Source organism: Pocillopora damicornis, chromosome 3 (genome assembly GCF_964200805.1).
Source record: "Pocillopora damicornis chromosome 3, jaPocDami1.2, whole genome shotgun sequence".
In the NCBI taxonomy this organism is placed as follows: Eukaryota; Metazoa; Cnidaria; class Anthozoa; order Scleractinia; family Pocilloporidae; genus Pocillopora; species Pocillopora damicornis.
The window spans coordinates 2,594,888-2,613,067 of record NC_142672.1 but is presented as its reverse complement, the minus strand read 5'-3'; the positions used below and the strand labels follow the sequence as shown (position 1 = coordinate 2,613,067).

Sequence of the window (18,180 nt, the reverse complement as noted above, 5' to 3'; positions counted from 1 at the left end):
TTTCCATGGAAACGATTTCTGGTGTGTGTGGTTCTCAGTCTTGAAGGAGGTTCTCACCGACAGCAACAAAGTAGTTAGAAACTAAGAAAAGGGAAAAAAGAGGTCATGAATATAGAATCTTGGTGCACCGTCGAACTCAACTCCAAGCAAGACTGGCTGCGAGCAAACAGGAAACACAACACAAATGCGTTTGCAAGTAGCGTGTTCAAAGGTGATTCAAATCAACACCAAGCAAGCAGGCTGGACTTCAAAAGTTCTCCAGAAAAACACAGGGAAAGAAGACATTTTCCTGATAAAGGTAAAAAAATCCTCAAATTTTCTTGACTTGTTCATTAGAATCTGATTATTCTGGGTTATGCAAGACTTCAAGCACCCGGTTTGACGCCTTGTTCGCGTGCAGGACAGTACAACAGATTCCTACCAATCAGCCAAACATGCCAATCATATACAGAAATATTTTATTTCCATATCGTCGCAAGCGATACGAATCGAACAATAAGATATTTCGCTTGATTACTTTTTCTTCAAAGTACGGATTTTTTAGCCACTTTGTCAGCAATTTTTTTTGAAACTTTGTATTTTCTTTCAGCTCAAACTCAGCTCAAGTGACATAAACTCAGAAGGTTATCTAGCCAGGAAACAAGAATTTAGCACTGTGGCACAGCACTGCAAACCCATTGATTGAAATTGACATTGACAATTTTTACAACTTGCTTTATACAAAAATGGATCCTAATATATTTCACCAGATTACTCTGCTGTAAGCAAATTAAAGAAATGAATAGACTGTTCTGGATTAAAAAACATAGATTTGTCTCTGCATCAAAAATGGCTGTCTTCTGCTATTACTGTTACACCTTAAGATGTTAAGACCATGTTTCTGAGGGTAGGTATCTCCTTATACATGGTTTGCTCTATACTAAACTACCACTCAACCCTTTAACCTTTGAGAGTGATTGACTTCAAATTTCTCCTTTTATCGTCACCCTTGAATCAAATGTAAAGGTCATGAGAATAAAGAAAATGATCACCAACTAGAGAGGCTCTTGATTGGTAAACAAATTCTCCTCAACAGCACCTTTGGAAATGTATAGAGAACAGTATGGAGAATATGAATACTGATGGCAGGGTGTGAAGGGTTAAGAAGGGAGAAGAGTTCATTGTTGAGCTTAATGTTCCTTAAACTCCCTTACACTGAGAGATATTTCTCCTACAAATGCCAAACTAACCTTCTTTCAGAGATGCCCTTAATGGAAGATAGGAAAAATGTTCCAATTTTATTAGGAAGATAAATGGCATTTCTGCAATTAGAATGGATGTGATTCTCTCACTTAATAAAATAATATTGCAAAATAACTGTTGCAAGATGCAACCCTTCAATTTAAGTCCTATTCATAATCTTCTCTTCTATTACAAGACCTCAAAAGGAATTGAATAAGTAAAAAAATTCAAATTAAAAATAGATGACCTCTACGCAACTATTAAGTGTGATTACACTTAATTTGTTTTTTAAAGAAAATGTGACCTGTCTTTTCAGTTAAAATTCTCTTACTGCACCCTCAATCCATGTTGCAGTGTGTCTGTTTGGTAACCAATAACAGATGAGGTAAAAATGTGGTAACAACAAAAAGGTTGCACACAAGGCGCAGCTGAGTGTGTCACTGATGTTCTTACCACATTTTGATGTTTTCTGTAACCTTACACTGCACAGACCCTTGGCAACATGGAATCCATTTATTTCATATGATAAAAAAGAGAGATGTTTTTAATGATGAGGTCATCTATGCATTTGTCCTCCAATATATCATAAAAGAAAACCAAACAAAATGTGTGGGAGACAGGGCTACCAAAAGGAAAAAACTTTCATGTAACCCTGCCAACACTGAGGGAGAAATGATAATATTAAAACTTTGACAATTTATCTGATTGAGTGCAATCAGCTCATTGTAACATAAAAGGGGTTCTCCTCTAGATTTAGCACAAATTAGATATCATGCCATTTCATCTTAAAAAAAGAAAAGATAAGTTTCATTCATTTGACCAAACAGTTTGCATAACTTTTGAGGCATACAATTTCGTACTGGAGATATTTTAAAATGCAGACCAAGTAAATGAACTACTGTTGTGGGCAAACAACTTCCATTCTGAAAAATATCAGTGCAGTAGAAAGACTAGAGCCTGCCAAAAGGACTTTTAAGTGAAGTATTAGTCAGGCTCAATCAAATTCTAGCATGAATACTAACGTATTTTTTTTTTAACACAGTCACAATGGTATGACTCACAAACCACTAGTGTTCCCAGTGCAAAGGGACAGAGAAGGGGGAAATTGATGTTGTGACTGATCAGTTCAGCAAGCAGCCTTTTAGCTTGTTGCTAAATTTAATTGATACTTATTTGCCATTTTTCTTGAATTTTATTGGATCCACAAGAGTTTAAATTAACTGAAAAACAATTTCAATAGACTTATTTTGCTTCAATTGACATGCCTTAGTTTTTCGAATGATCATGACTTGGAATCTTATTTTACATGGAACTCGTCAGACACAATATAGAGATAGAATAAATATCTTACAAACTTTGTCTTCTTGATATGTACTACAAGTGACGGATCTTTGTTCCCCTCCCCCTGATTTACGGCTTTTCGCCATAAATCCAAGGGAGTAAAATCAATCTGTTATTAACGGTACAAGCGAACATACAGAACTTCGTTGGTGCTTTCCTACATATTTCAGTCAAACTGGATAATTCACAACTTCTAAAACAACAGATTTTAAGATGCGGTGTTTAGTAGTAGGTTATAGTAGCATTTTTTTGTGAACATCTCGAAAACTTACACCTTGTGCCAAAGTTCATATTCTTTAGGCCCTCTCTCCAAGTCATACGTGTATTCCAGAGCAGCTTTAGTGTTATTCGGATAACTGCCGATTGTATCTTTCGGAGGATTCACTTTGGGCAAAAACTGCTCTTCGGCTGTGGTGGGATTGTGAAAATAAGCTACTTTTTGGTCGAACAACGTACCACTTTGGTCTCGATACTGTTGACGATGCTGAAAGACTAAGTCGTCGATTTGAGCGCGGTCTCTCTCGCGGTCAGGAATTCTGTTGGTGAGGTGATGATGCGGTTTGTTCAAAACAGCTTCTCTTCGCAGGCACCGAGTCCCTAATACACGGTCAGGCTTATCGGATAAGCTTGTGGGTCGGTAGGGGGAACCAAGCGTATTTAAGTTCTTCACCAAGGTTCTCTCAGCCACGTACGAACGCCTGTAGTCTTGAAACCATTTTTCTCTTCCTTCTCCATATCGTTGACTATCTCTATACGGCATAAAGTGTGGTGTAAAGTATCTATTTGCAGGCATATTTATCGGATCAACGTATGTTTCTCTATACCAAGTTGAGAACCTTAGAACCTTATGGTTCGCCATGTTTGATCGTTTACCGTCGCTAGGTGACTGAAATAGGTTGGTGATGTGTACATGTATATATTTGGGCCAAATAAGGCTCGGGAGTAAATAAATAATAGCCTTTACTTGGCGCGAAAATACATGTATGTTATTGACCAAGCGTGAAGGGGAGGGGGGGGGGGGGGCGGCTGAGGTTAGGATGGTTGGACATTGACTTGAGTTCTTTTCGCATTTCTATTGAATGAGACGAAGTCGAGATCCATAAAACACAAAAAAGAACGAGGCTGATATCAGGTCACCTTGATCGAACGAGCTTGGTCAAGAAGAGATTTATTTTGATGCAAAAAGATTTCGCTTTAACAACGTAATAAGAATCAAGAATAACTAACTGTTTATTTCGAACCCTGGGAAAGAAAGCCAACCGATACGTGTTTGTTTTTCATCTGATAAACAAAAAAAAAGGTATGTTTTAGTTACGTTTTAAAAAAAAAAAATCTCAAAAGCACACTCTGTTCTTGCTCTTGGAATGAAACTAACTTCTCTTGCCTCGTTTTTCTTTCAATAAAAGCCCTTCCATCATTTACGTATTTTCCTGTTTTTGTTAACATAATAAACCCACGAATATCGTCTATGTTTTCTTGGTTTTTCTGTCTTCTCACAGGCAGACCACACTGTGTTCGTTGACGTGGAACGAACAAAATCTATGAGGGTTATGAATAAAGCTCTGAAAATTGCGTATCTAAAATACATCTCGGTCTTAATATCTCAAATAAAATGCTAATCGACTCCTTTTTTGTTTTAGATGTAGTTTATAATGAGGAACAGATATTTTTCATCGATATTCACGTTCTCTTTTTTGTAAATTCAAGGAACGAAAAAAAAGTCAGCTTCGAGGAACGGATTTTGTCCAAGAACAAATATACGATCATATTTTTGCGCAAAATAGAGGCCATTGTGTTTCTTATCCTTCAAATATTTTGCAACGAACGTATGGATACTTAATTTCAGTGACTGCAAAAAATCGGGAAATTTTTAAGACCGGCAAAATAAATTCAATCACGCGAAATTTGATCCTCTATAGAAAATTCCAATCAAAGAACACAATGATCAACATGATCAGCAAAACTTGAAGACTGACTGTACCTTTTACTACTTCAGTTTCTGACACAACTGATAGACATTGATTGCATCATTAAAGCAATGGGCCATAGAACATTTTTACGACGTTTTATCAATGCACACTTGATTAGTTCTAATTCACACCCAAAGGAAATCTATAAAAAGTACTTTTATTAAGGAAAAAGAGCCAAGTTCACTTAGGTTTCACTGTATCTACTGAGTTATTTTCCACTCTCTGTTTGAGCTCTCATTAAGCCCGCTTCGTGTGAATCATTAAGGACGAGTTTCCCTGGGAACAAATGCCTTTCGAGTGGTAAACATGGCTACCGAGTCGGACACTAGACATATAGATTTTAAAACTGTCTTTTGTGTTACCGACGTAAAAGAAAGAAAGAAATTGTTAGGTAAAGTTCTAAAAATTCCAGAATTTAACGAAGAAGATGATTTGAGGTCCGGGATACTTCTTGATATTCATTATGACACGTTGGCTTATTTTGTAAACAATGGTTTTCCATGGCGAGAAGTGGCTCAGCTGTGGGAAGTATTTCAAAATTTATTAAACGAAGTACGAGGTGAGCTATTACTTTCAATTCGTCGATCGATGAGTGTTTTCCCTGCCGGTATTATGTGCCACCTAACTATGGGTTCAAGTCTAGTTAAGGTAGTAAACACCATTACCTAATAGCCACATATCAGCCTTTCTTTTTTTGATTGTGATTGACTTTGCGTAGAATTATCCCACACTGTCCACTGTTTAGTGTCATTGACATGTAAAAAAATTTAACGTACAAAATTCAGCACCTGCCGTATTCAGAACGAATGATTTGGCGTTATGCAAGAAATATGTTCCCAAAATTTTATGGCTGAAAAAAAATATGCTCTTGTATGACATAAGATCTTGTTCAAACGCTTACTGTTTTGCTTGTGAAAGACCTGAGTCAGCAAATTTGAAGATTCAATCAATAGATTTGGACTTGAAGGTGGTACATTTTTAAAATTTTTCTGCAGAACTAAATTTAGTTTTTGTTAAGTCATTTAAGCTTTTTATTTGGAGCAATATTGGACAAAAATCTCCCTTTTTATTCCAAGAATTAATGCTAGAGTTACTGATTGGCTGTAAACTTTCCTGTATACTTTTCTAGAAAGTGAACTCTTATGACTTGTGTTGTAATGCAGTTTAAGTCAATTGGAGCTGTCAAGTCCATTTTCTGGCAAAGAGTGAGATTTTATGGGCATCACCTATCAAGGGTGGAAGGGGGGAGAGGGTATGGGGCAATATTTCCCTTTAAAATTGTAAAAAGATGAAATGTCTAAGATGTGCATTTCTCTAATCTGAGAGAGGATTTCTGCTGTTAAAAAGTGTGTGAAGTGAGTGTATAGGGAACCAGGAATAAATTATGTTTGGAAGGATAATTAATTTAATAAGTACTAAATTTAAGCAAAAGTTTGCTATCTCAAAATGAAAAGAATAAATTTGAAACCTTAAAGTAGTGAGAAATAATTGTTTTAGCATGAGAGTGTAAGATTGAATTTGTTTGTGCGAGTCTCATGCTCAATGTACAAGACATAATAGCTCTCAGTCAACTAAACACATTTAGCATCCTACAGGCTTTTTTGCTTAAATTGTTTCATTTATTTGTTACCCAGTAATTAACAAGGGATTTTTCAATTCATGCTATTTATTTATTAATGGTACTGTAACTTTTTAGTGGGTAGGGAGGTTCAATGTGGAAGGAAATGTCGGGATGAGGCCAGCTGGAAGAATTTAATGACATTTCAATATTTCAAAAAGGAAGAAGCATTTCCAAACTTGAATACATCTGTTCTATCCTTAGAATTATGTGCACCAACCAAGTGTCAAGCACAAAAGCAAAATCAAAAAGTGGAATTTAATACAATTAAAATAGAGGAACTGTATTTTCAAGAGGTTTAAAAACAAAGAGACAATTGTAATGCTGTAATTAATGCTGTAATTGATGCTGTGTCCACTGCCTTGGGTGTAAACTTCACCAGTAACTATTTTGTTTTTGATCAGGCAAACCACTTGAGGAGGCTATAACACTGTTTAAACAACAGCTCAACAGAATTGCCCATTACTCCAGTGAAAACAACCTCAAGTCTATGATAGATTTTGTTTTCATGACATTATTTCAACACTACAAGCTGTATCAATTTGTTCTGACACAAGAAAGAGCTGATGACATCACCAAGTGTGAGCTGGATATTGAGCCTCCCTTGGTTCCAGAACCTCTGAGGGATGGTGTACCTAAGAGTGTTTGGGATGAAGAACAGCGAATAAAACAAATTGAAGAGATGGAGCAAAAACGCATCCAGGTATGTGACTGTGTATGCAACCATTGACCTAGTAGCAAGTTAACTTGAGAAGTAATGTCCATTCTAAGAAGTTGTACTGCCCGATTCACCTCAAAACCTTTCTTACTTGAATCAGTCTATTTCAATGTTTATTATGCTCTTTCTTGAGAAAGACACATTTTATTGGAATAAAAGTGTAACAATGTAATGTATCATGTACAAGAGCAAGCAAGGTTTTTTATGGTTGACTGGAACCGATGGATAAATGTTGCCTGCCCTAACTTAAAAGTGGTCTAGAAGTACTGGTTATTAAAGAATATGCATTTCCCTCTTATGATTTTATGAAATGTTCCTCTTTATTTGTTGCGGCAAACGAACATCAAGGCTCGATGAAATACCAAGAAAATCGTGACCGGAGAAAAATGCCAACCAAATCCAGGGAATATATTACAGGGACATAACTTTAATCAATCTCGTAAACTGTAAACGAATTAAAAAAGGGACTTATATAATAGATTGTATTCAATTAAACACGTGGCGACTTAACAGCGTAAATGAATCTAACATAACAAAGGAACTAATAAATGAACCAAATGCTACGGCAAACACAAAATATATATACAAATAAGGACGAAAGAGCTTGCTTGAAACGAGATAAACAACGAAAAAGCGAAAACAACTTACATATCAGTCCCTATACGCCGGTGGCTTGAAATCACACTTTATAAATTAACTTTGTATGCACTCTGAACATGAACAGGCGATTAATGAAAGCGGGAGAGAAAAACTATTTTTAAATAGTTTAAAAAGGAATCAAATGGCACAAAGGCCAACTGTAACGCAAATGTCACGCAAGTTCGAAAGTCACGCATTTACATTATTGGAATAATCAATGCTACAAAAGAATACATAGCTAAGCCCACATATTTCATTATGAAACTGGGGATCAATATAAAGTTGAACCTGCATTAAGTGGCACTATATGATATGCAGTCACCCTATTATAAAGTGGTCAGTTGCTAATTTTTCTCCACTTAAGCAGTCATGGTCATCCTTGACTGAGTCCCAGCATCTGGCCTTTATTGTCTTCTTCTTACATGCGTTGAACAGTCACTTAAGCAGAACCTCTTGAATAAAACTAGGAATAGTACTTTGAGTTCAAATGTGCTCAACATATTGCAAATTATCTAATTTTTCTGAGAACTGTTGAAACAAATATTATGCACAAACATTATGCCTATAGATATGACCTAGAGGCCCAACTGATAGATAGAAGTATATAGTAATTCAGCTTTAGTGTTCTTTTTTTTATGCTATTTCACCATTTTGATGGTTCTGTTTACTGGTATTAACAAGGAGTCAATGCATTTTCAATTATGGCATTAAATAGTGGTTATTACTGCTGACTACTTAATACAGGTTTGACTGTATTTGTTCATAGCTTTTTCTTCATCAGTCACTGTTACTCGACACTGATACTGTTCTCTTTTCTATTTAGGAAAGAACAACATACCATGAAAATGAAATCCAACAAGCTTTTCAGCAACTGGAGCAGCAGTTTTTGGAGTTGTACTCATCACCAGTAAACTTATCAGCAGAAAATTTAGCCACAGTTGTGGCTAATGTTACTGCTAAAAAGGCTGCTGTGACAAGTGCCACTCTCAGTTATAAAATGGAAGAAATGCATGATTCTTTAAAATTCAAGTACAAACGGGCCACTGTTAGTCAGGAGAATGATAAGGGAGGTAAAAAATCTGCAGCTTCCAGTCGTCGTTCCAAAGGAAATTCTGGAAAGTAGTGATCTCATTGTGCAAGTATACTTTCCAGTTGTAAATGTACTTTATATAATTTTTTGACTTTCAGACAAGTTATTTTAGAGATGAATTTCTTATCATTATTTATCACTGTATTGACATTGTGAGCTAATTATGTGCAGCTTTACGAACTCAAGAGTCTATTTTTCTTTTTTTTTTGAAACTTATGATTGCTAATACTTTAAATTTGTGGTGAACCTGTATAAAAACATCCACTGAATTTTTGTTTCCTTTTGCTTAATAATGATTTGCTAGGTTGTTGAAAGTGTGTGTATGCAAAGGCTTAGAAAACTGGGAGAAGCCCTGCTCTGCATAGGTGTCTCTGTTCATGTCTCTCCTTACTGTCTGCCATACAATACTTATGATGTTAGCTCAAAAAATTTGGTATTGGATCAACTAATATTACCCTAATGGATATTTTCTTTATTCTCATTACTTGTCTGCTTGATATTGTATTGTCATTATAAGGAGAAATTCTGTCTTTGTCAGTTATGATAATTAAAGGGTTTTGAAAGAGATCAAAAGATATGTTCAATGAAAGTGTTTGGACACTTATCCTTTGTTTTTCAAAAATGTGGAAAGTTACATTTTGATTCTAAGTCCTGCAAAAATCATGAAAACTGGGAATGAAAGTGTTAAAAAAAATGAGAATAAGTCACAAGTGTTATGTTTTTTCTTAGCTGCAACAAGTGGAAATCTTTGTGAGGTTTCCTTGCCTCCTCTTCCCATTTTTTTTGCCTGTGGGATTCATTTCTATTCACTGATTTCTTTTCTGTTCTTTAATTTTTGTGTGTGCTCAGGTGCACTGATTTCATAAATCTTTCTTCAAAAAGGTTAATATGTGTTCTTAAAGTAGCCACTAATCTACTCAAGGAAATATTTTACATTGATTTCATGTCACTTACATTCTACACTTCCTTAAATATTTTACTGTTGGTTTGAGACATGGTGTTGAATTTTTGTTTTGAGTTAAAAGAAGCAGGAGAAAATAGTTTATTTGAAATCAGGTAAGGATCTTTTTAAGGGGTGCTTCATACCCTTACCGTGAGGCAATCTCCCTGGTAGATTGATAGATTCGGACTGATATTGAAAAGGCCACACCCCTCCCCCATAGCTTCCAAGTTGTGTCTAACAATTGGGGCTAAATATATCACAACACAAAGTTAAAATTGGTTTACAAAATTTATTCAACAACAATAAATTTGGGGGGTCTGGCTCTATGAACAATAACTGAGTAGTAGCTGGTAAGTTAAAATCTTAACTGTTCAAGGCTGATGCTTCAACTTCAGATTTTCAACTGCAAATCTACAACATTGGAACACAGCCAAGTGCTGTGTTCCAATGTGTGAGATGTTATTGAACAAGAGGTTTAACATAGGTAGCTGACAGTTGTTATTGATGGCTACAGCCAAGTGCTGTGCTCCAATGTCTGAGATGTTATTTGCTCTGAGGATTAACGTGTGTGGCTGACAGTTGTTGTTGATGGCTTCAGCCAAGTACTGTGCTCCAATGTCTGACATTCCAATTTTTTAACATCCCTTTGTTAAAATGTTTTCTTGTTAAGTTTTGCAGAGGAAAAATGTCATATGTGAAACTGCAAGCACAGTTCTGTCACCAGTAATGCAGACAAGCATAGGAATATTGAAATGTATTTTGATTGAATATGCTTGTTTTTTTAATTGAATATGTGATGCTGCCAAGTTTGATATCAGTCAGCTAAGAGGATCAAAAGATATTTGTAACCAAAGATGAAAGAGAATTGAAGGTAGCCATAAGTTAATAAACACATATTATAATTAATTTTTGAATTGCTATTTTCACCTTTTGTGGGTCATGCCAGAAATTTCTATGAGCTTCTTGGTGCAATATTAAAAACTTTCTCCATAACCATCAGACAAAACATGCAAAGATAAGAAAGGTTCATCCTTCACCCAGGCAACCAGCAAGATTACCTGTTTCCTCAAAAAAGTGCTAGGAAGCTCATTGAATTTCACGACTTGTGTCTACAGTGCATATTAAAGAGAGGTGCTCGTTCAGGCCCACGTTTATTTGGAGAATAACATAGTATTACAAGAATGATAATAACAACTGTAATAAGATGAACAGCAGGGGGGGAGGAAGGGGGGGGGAATTCAGGATAGTGAAAAATAAAAAAAAAAGAACACATGGTTCAGTCAAAATTTCCTTTAGATGTGTATTTAGGCATTTACATTCCAATCTGTATTTAGGGGAAGAATTTTGCCTGAAGACCACTTATAGCAACTTAAAACCACTTGTAACTAAGTTTCATCTGTACATTGATGCTCAGATTTTACAACAAAAACCCCATGGACAGATCTGCATGTAGGCTAATTATGTGTACAAATCATGATGTTGTCCCACTGTCATCAATGCATGTGCTGCTGCAAGGCAACTTTTCTGAAGTTCAAGCAGCAGAACATGTACACTGTGAGTAGTCTCTAATTTTGGTGGAGTGATTTGCTAGGCGTGCAAAATACATACACACTCACATGAAATTTTGATACCCAATGTGAAGGGAGCACCAACAATTAGATTGGACTAATTTTTGGGCTCCCTTCATGTCAAGTCTTCTCTAAATTTCACACACATGTGTTGGTGTATTTTGCCCTAAAATCTCACATCGATTATTTATTTTTACAGATCAAGAACAATCTGCCAAAAACTGCCAAAAAGTGAAAACCGCACAATTTTCATGATACACGATACCTGGTCAAGGTTTCCAGTATCAGTGATCAACTCCTTCATTTCTGTGAAAGAGAATTAAGGATGGATATTTGAATATCATGCACCACAGCAATTTTCATCACATTGTAGTGGTTGGATCTTGACAGTTGGATTACACCCTATGTTGTGAAATCAGTTATAAAAATGTTGCAGTTTTTCTTTTTCTGTCACATTTCTTTGACTCAGATTCGAAGAGGAATCCATATTCTCAAATCGAACAAAAACACTGCTGTACTTGCAATATAGGAAAGCAAAAATATCAATTTTATCTGTTTTGCAAACAAAGGAGTTATCACTGACACTGGAAACCAGGACCAGGTATTCCTAGGGCTAGGGAGCACCAATTACGTGATTTGATCTGGTCCAGTCTGGTTCAGTCCTTGTTTACGCTGCACAGAGGCAAAAATTGATTAAAAAAAAAGACACTTCAAATGGCCCAAGAAGGCTTAAAAACATCACAAATGCATCAATTAACATTTCAATTAACTTTATTGAGATATTCAGACCAAGATGTAATTCTTAGATATGCAATTTTCAGAGCTGTATTCATAACCCTTACAGATTTCATTTGTCTCATGTCAACGAACACTTGGTGTGGTTTGCCTGTGGTATCGACATTATCTTTATCCATTTATAAAAAGAAGTGGCGAAAATGATTGATCTCCCTCCAAAATTGCTTTTGTTATTAAGACGATTAGCAATGAGGAAAGTTTCCTCATTTAAATAGGCAAAAAAGGAGAGTCTGTACAAATTTGCTTGTCACTAACATGATTGATACATTGTAACATTTTAAACCAAAATATACGCTTGGTGATTGAACTTATTGCAGACAGTTTTATAAAGCTGTTAGTTACTTGATTAAAATGTCATGGAAACTGTTTCACAACAAGCATCAGGTGAAGAACAGAACTGCCAAGTCCTCAACAAGGAATTAAACCTAAGATCGTCAGTTCTCTATCATCTGAGATACAGAGAGAGTGTTGGAGAGCTTTGCACTATGTGCATATCTGACAAGTTTGCAGCATATTTAGTATGATTTTCTTTTTGTCATGTTCCTGGCAAATGACTGACAAAATCTTGAATCCAGCATTAAAAATACATCCACCAAAATATGTAGCATTTATGTTTGGCATAATTTTATCATATTTGTTTTAAGCAGAATTTACAGACTTTAGAGTACATTCTTTAACAGTACTAAAGCTTTAAGCCTTTACTGTCTACATGGGGTCATTGCATTTGTCTTTGGTGGAATAATCCACTCCTCCCAGGAAATTAAAACTGGCAGAGAACTTGATGAAGCACAAGGTTACTTGAAATGATCTGGCATCTCATCCTGGAGAATTCTCTGGTACTTCATTCCAAGGAACCATGGAGGTTGGGATAAACTTCAATAGCACTGCATAAAGCCTACAAGAGTTACTTTAACCTCTCAAAAAACAAAAAGTGAGCTAAAAATGAGTTAAGGTGATTTGCCTTTCGATTTCAAATGTAAGGCTTGCACATTGAGTCCAGTCTCTTCCCTTGATCTTCTCCATAAGAAAAAAATAAAGAGCAGCAAAGGTAACTTTGCATTATATCATCCAACAACTTCCAGCTCAAATGACTGAGAACAATCTACGTCTTCATTTGCAACTTGTTCACTCTGCACATTAACTGTTACTAGCATCTTCATATTTTCTTTTGCCATTTGGAGCTCATCAACTTCAAAATACATGCTAAGAAGTGGCATTTTCTTTCCAGCACAACAGTCTGCCTCATACACAAGCTTGAGCAAAGTCCAAATAAATCCAACTGCAGGCTGATTTAGGAGAACTGTTTGTCTTATTTCACTCACTAGCTTCTGCTTTGGATCTAACAGTAGAGAAAATGAAAAAATACAAAGATCCAAGTTACTCCTTTTTTTTTAACACCTGTAAGGTCAACATCTCTGCATTTTTTGTGTAAGAATCTGCAAATAGTGCTTTTCTCAGGATTGTTAACCCTTTATCTCCCATAAGTGACCAAGACAGAATTAAGTATGATATTAATACAGTATCAAGCTAACAAGTGAAGAGAATAAAGAAAAATATCATGGGGATTATAAGTTGATGTAATACATACAGCAGCTTCAAATAAGCACCCTCCCTTGGATCAGCACACTGACTTCCCTTTCAGAACAAAAGACCCCTTCTAATCAGCACCGCTTCTTCTTGGAAGGAAATACTATAAAAGGAAATACTTTCAGCCATTTTCTGAGTAAAAAGGAGCTAAATGTTTCATTTCCCATACATGATAAAAGGGCTGCCTATCATTGCCCCACTTCACATCCCAATTCATCACATCATTTTCAAGAAGTGTCTTTGAAGGAATCTGAACATGACACATACTGTAAAATGTATAGGCATACTTGCATCAACAATGGGATATCTCCTTCCAAATAGTTTTGACTCTCTTTTTAGGATGCCATGTAACACTAAACTGTCCAAGACTATTGTAGCAGAATTTTCTCTCTCATAGGATCCATGGATTATCCATTCCACAATTGTTCTTGGTTTTCCCTTGGCAGCCTGATGATACTTTACAATGTCCAGAAATAAAGCCTGGTCTAAGTATGTCCCAGTTAAAGTGGTATCTTTAACCTGTAACCAGAGTTAGATTACCAGTGGTAGTTATTGGATACCAATTCTATAAAGAATGGTACATGAAAAGTGGACTATTTAATATACTAATTTGCAGCTGATTGCTCCATAGAGTGGTACTATTTCACTTAAAGGCCAGTGTAAACTGTACTTCTCAATGTTTTCCAACACATGACAAAAATTACACCTCCCCACTTCACTCAATAAAATAAATTAATGACCCCTTATGCACCAGCTAACACTAGAGAGTATTTCATTCTCAAATCTTAAAGTTGATTCGAGCTAAGACAGTATTTTTCTGCTGTAGCTCTTGTGATAGCCCTGCATTTGTCCTAACCCCTAGACATCCAAACAGAAGACAATAGAATTACTTTGCGTTAACATAATTACGTTTAATCCAATTTTCATTGCATGACTAAATTGTCCAACTGATCAGATAATGAAGTAAGAGAGTGAATTTTACGTCCAAACCAAAACCTCATAGTATAACTGACGTTATACCATGAGGTAAAAAAGAACTGTTGTTACTGAATAGCTCAACAGACACAAGGTTAACCGAGCAAATGATTACCAGCGTGCATAAAAATACCTACTTTCACCGTGATAACTTCTCTCGTCCTGTCCATCCAATGTTTGATGTCTTTGTTGAAGTCAATTTTATCCAACACATACAAATCTAGCAAAACAGTGGCAGTTGCCATAGTTGTCATGACATTCGGTCTTAGCCTTCCGGCAACATCTCCTGTGTTTTGATTTTGCCACAACAAGCAAAACGCTTGTGATAACCCTAACTCTCCCTGTGAGATAGAATCTTTATCAAACCTATCAGAAGCAAGAACTTCGCCCAGCTTCGCAGCCACCGTCCACTCTGAAGCGTCCTCAGAAGCCATGTTTACGAACCGTTTCACGAATGGTTCTAGGTACAGCAATGCAAGAGCAGCGTTAATCGACCCCGTTTGTGGTCGTTAAATGGAAAATTCGCCAACGGGAAGAATGCACAGAGTGGTATGCGTAGGGTGAGCTCAATGTAAGACGCAGTTGAAAACACCGTAAGTGATGCTACGCCGAAGGACGTACGTCGAAGGCTTTTTAGGTATATACGCCATGGCTGAATACCATATAGACGACAAAATGGCTGACAATATATATGGTTAACCTTCATGTAAAACTTACAATATGTCCTAGTTAGCCATGTTATACCACGTTAACCCACATCTACCCTAGGTTAGCCATGTCCTACCACGTTAACCCACAAGCTAACCATGTTCTACCACGTTAACCCGCACCTACCCTAAGTTAGCCATGTTCTACCACGTTCACCCACATCTACCCTAAGTTAACCATGCTCTACCACGTTAACCCACATTTACCCTAAGTTAGCCATGTTCTACCTCGTTAACCATAAATGACTTATGTTCATAACTAATAAAGTTCTTCTAAAAATGAAAAGATGTGATATTTTTGGGGAGATCCAGTGATTGAGACATTTAAGAAATTAAGTTATGAAGGGAAACTTGGTTTGTACTTCTCACTACTAACAAGTCTTGTTGACAAATATTTTCAGATCAGAGTTTCAAATAAAGTAAATTGAAGACGTCATTTAAAAGGTGTTTTTTCTCAAAGGGAACATTGACTACCTCTGTCTTGTCTGCATGCCAAATGTTTGCAAAGGGTGTGGATGATCCACAAGTATTGGAACTCTTACAAAATGTTTTGCAAGAATAAAAACAGCAAAACGAATTACAGCAATTAGTCATGAAAACAGAGCACAAAACTTAAAAAAAACCCAGCAACAACAATCATAAAAAGAAAGATTAATTAGGTGTTGAATTTGTTTGTCAGTAGTAATGTGCGCTAGGGTAGGACCAAAACGTAGCAACAAGGTTTGCATAGCAACAGGGATTAGATGTAAACAAATGAAGAGAGGACCATATCATAGCAACCAAACAATGTTTATTTACATATAACCATAAGGAAATGATTTAAAAGTATTACAATCAACAACTCTTTTACTGTAAACTAGTTTGTACTTCTTATACATCTGAATTGTTTCTAATGTATAATCATTAGCTTTACGTTGTATTTTAAAAGGTATGGGAACTTCTACACAAGTTGCTTCATCTTGTGGTGTGAGGATATCATCTAGTACATTTTGTTTGAGAACGTTAAAATTAACATAGCGACTACCGGTACTATCAAGAGTAAAACCTCTAACTTGAATCTGAAGTTGAAGTTGAATCAATATATGATAGAATATATGCCGGTACAACCTAAAACAAAATAAAATTCTTAATTACGCAATTATATTGTAAATATATCTCCAATACAGTGCGCTGTCATTAGTAACTAAAATACGTGATAGACGAATATGTTGAAGAAACCATGCGGTAGAATAAGGTGATTCTCCTCCAAGCATTCTTACCTACAAATTCAACATTATTAAAAAAAATAAATCTTACACCCAACCATATCTTGTTTTATTTTATTATATATGTCATGTCTAAAACATGATTTTCTAATTTTATAATCATATTCATTTTTTTCATTACAACAAAAAAACCATCCATGTCTGCATCTTTCTACATCAACTACATACAATGTGTGTTTATTAGATTGTCTAAGAACAAGTGAAACATGTCTATTTGGTTTTAAAATAATTGATCTCAATAAAGTATAATCATTATCTAAAGTAAATGTTCTTGTAAAAGAAAAATTAGGTTTTGTCAATGGAGACTTATAACTTTTTATTTTGTTGAATTTGTAGGTAAGAATGCTTGGAGGAGAATCACCTTATTCTACCGCATGGTTTCTTCAACATATTCGTCTATCACGTATTTTAGTTACTAATGACAGCGCACTGTATTGGAGATATATTTACAATATAATTGCGTAATTAAGAATTTTATTTTGTTTTAGGTTGTACCGGCATATATTCTATCATATATTGATTCAACTTCTCTGTTTTAGGGTTATACTATTTTTCCATGTTACGGAAGAGAGTATGAAATTATGAGAAATCCATGTAATTATGATGGAGGATATCAGATACCTTATTATTCCAATACTGAATATCAACATGAATATTGTAATCCATTCCACATAACACCATCATTTAGAAATGGTATGGAGTTTAATACTGAATATCTACATGAATTTAATCACATAGCATTAGATTGTCAAACTTGTTTGGAGAGTGTTGATTAATAAACAGTTTGGTTGCTATGATATAGTCCTCTCTTCATTTGTTTACATCTAATCCCTGTTGCTATGCAAACCTTGTTGCTACGTTTTGGTCCTACCCTAGCGCACATTACTACTTTTGTCTAAGGCATGAAATTTCTACTAAAAATAATGAAGTCTCTGACGGTGTTTGAGGCAATTGAGCTTGACTGTTCCAAGGTTTTCTAACAAAGGCAACCAGTAATGTAGGTTAGGGAAGTAACTTATGTTCATAACTAATAAAGTTCTTTAAGTGTAGATAACAATGTAATTATTGTTAATTGTAGGCGCAAGAATTTGTACTATCATTTTTTGTTAGTGTTGGTGTTTCATAGTTTCGTGTTAGGTGTTTATTTTCTCGTCTTCCATTAGTGTCCTTTGTCAGTTACCAGTTTTGTACTTGTTATATTTATTTGCATATCGTATATATATTGGTTGCGCGTAATTTATTTGGTTAGTTGTCTAATTTGTGAAAATTACCGTTACATATCTAGCTCTGGGTTTCATGTTTTCGTCTTTGGGTTGGTCACATTCGTCTTGTAAGTATCCTTGTTTATCTCGCTTTGTCGTTTTCCAGTACTTTCACTCATACGATGTAAGTTATTTTATGCTCATTCGCGTGTTTGTAATTTTGTCATTTTCAGTTACCGTATTCAACAATGTGTCAAGTTTGTTCTAGTAAAGTTTGAAATACGAGTGATTAGCGTTTGCGGCTATATTAATTATTGTGGAAGTTGTGTACCAAGGAACAGCTAATGAATGTTTGATGATTTTGGCACATCAGTGAACATGAAACGTTAATTTGCATCACAATAAAAATATTTTATGATCATGGAATCCAAGAGTCCTTTGAGATTAGAAAGCAAATCTGTATTATATGAGTACATTGGATTAATTGGCAATTTCCATTTAACATAATTGACTGCTGGTTCATGAGAAAATCTATATTAAT

At 35.5% G+C, this 18,180-nt stretch overlaps 4 protein-coding genes across 4 annotated transcripts; 2 read left to right on the top strand and 2 right to left on the bottom strand.

Moving 5' to 3' along the window:
- Positions 1-16: 16 nt before the first annotated feature.
- LOC149047819 (protein SPATA45 homolog) lies at positions 17-829 on the top strand. The gene is made up of 2 exons (XM_089200090.1): positions 17-298; positions 590-829. Exons 1-2 carry the CDS (start codon positions 106-108, stop codon positions 607-609), a joined length of 213 nt encoding a protein of 70 aa, XP_089056216.1. The 5' UTR covers positions 17-105; the 3' UTR covers positions 610-829.
- Positions 830-2,393: 1,564 nt separating this feature from the next.
- LOC113666949 (ciliary microtubule inner protein 2C-like) lies at positions 2,394-3,473 on the bottom strand. Its single transcript, XM_027182747.2, has one exon. The coding sequence runs from the start codon at positions 3,419-3,421 to the stop codon at positions 2,831-2,833; it is 591 nt and encodes a 196-aa protein (XP_027038548.2). The 5' UTR covers positions 3,422-3,473; the 3' UTR covers positions 2,394-2,830.
- Positions 3,474-4,815: 1,342 nt separating this feature from the next.
- LOC113666972 (uncharacterized protein C8orf74 homolog) lies at positions 4,816-9,219 on the top strand. Its single transcript, XM_027182769.2, has 3 exons — positions 4,816-5,091; positions 6,555-6,853; positions 8,331-9,219. Exons 1-3 carry the CDS (start codon positions 4,839-4,841, stop codon positions 8,628-8,630), a joined length of 852 nt encoding a protein of 283 aa, XP_027038570.2. The 5' UTR covers positions 4,816-4,838; the 3' UTR covers positions 8,631-9,219.
- A 2,642-nt stretch (positions 9,220-11,861) lies between these two features.
- On the bottom strand, positions 11,862-15,561 carry LOC113666982 (uncharacterized). The gene is made up of 3 exons (XM_027182778.2): positions 14,603-15,561; positions 13,778-14,009; positions 11,862-13,242 (listed from the first exon to the last, which is right to left on the bottom strand). Exons 1-3 carry the CDS (start codon positions 14,897-14,899, stop codon positions 12,968-12,970), a joined length of 804 nt encoding a protein of 267 aa, XP_027038579.2. The 5' UTR covers positions 14,900-15,561; the 3' UTR covers positions 11,862-12,967.
- Between the last annotated feature and the right edge of the window lie 2,619 nt (positions 15,562-18,180).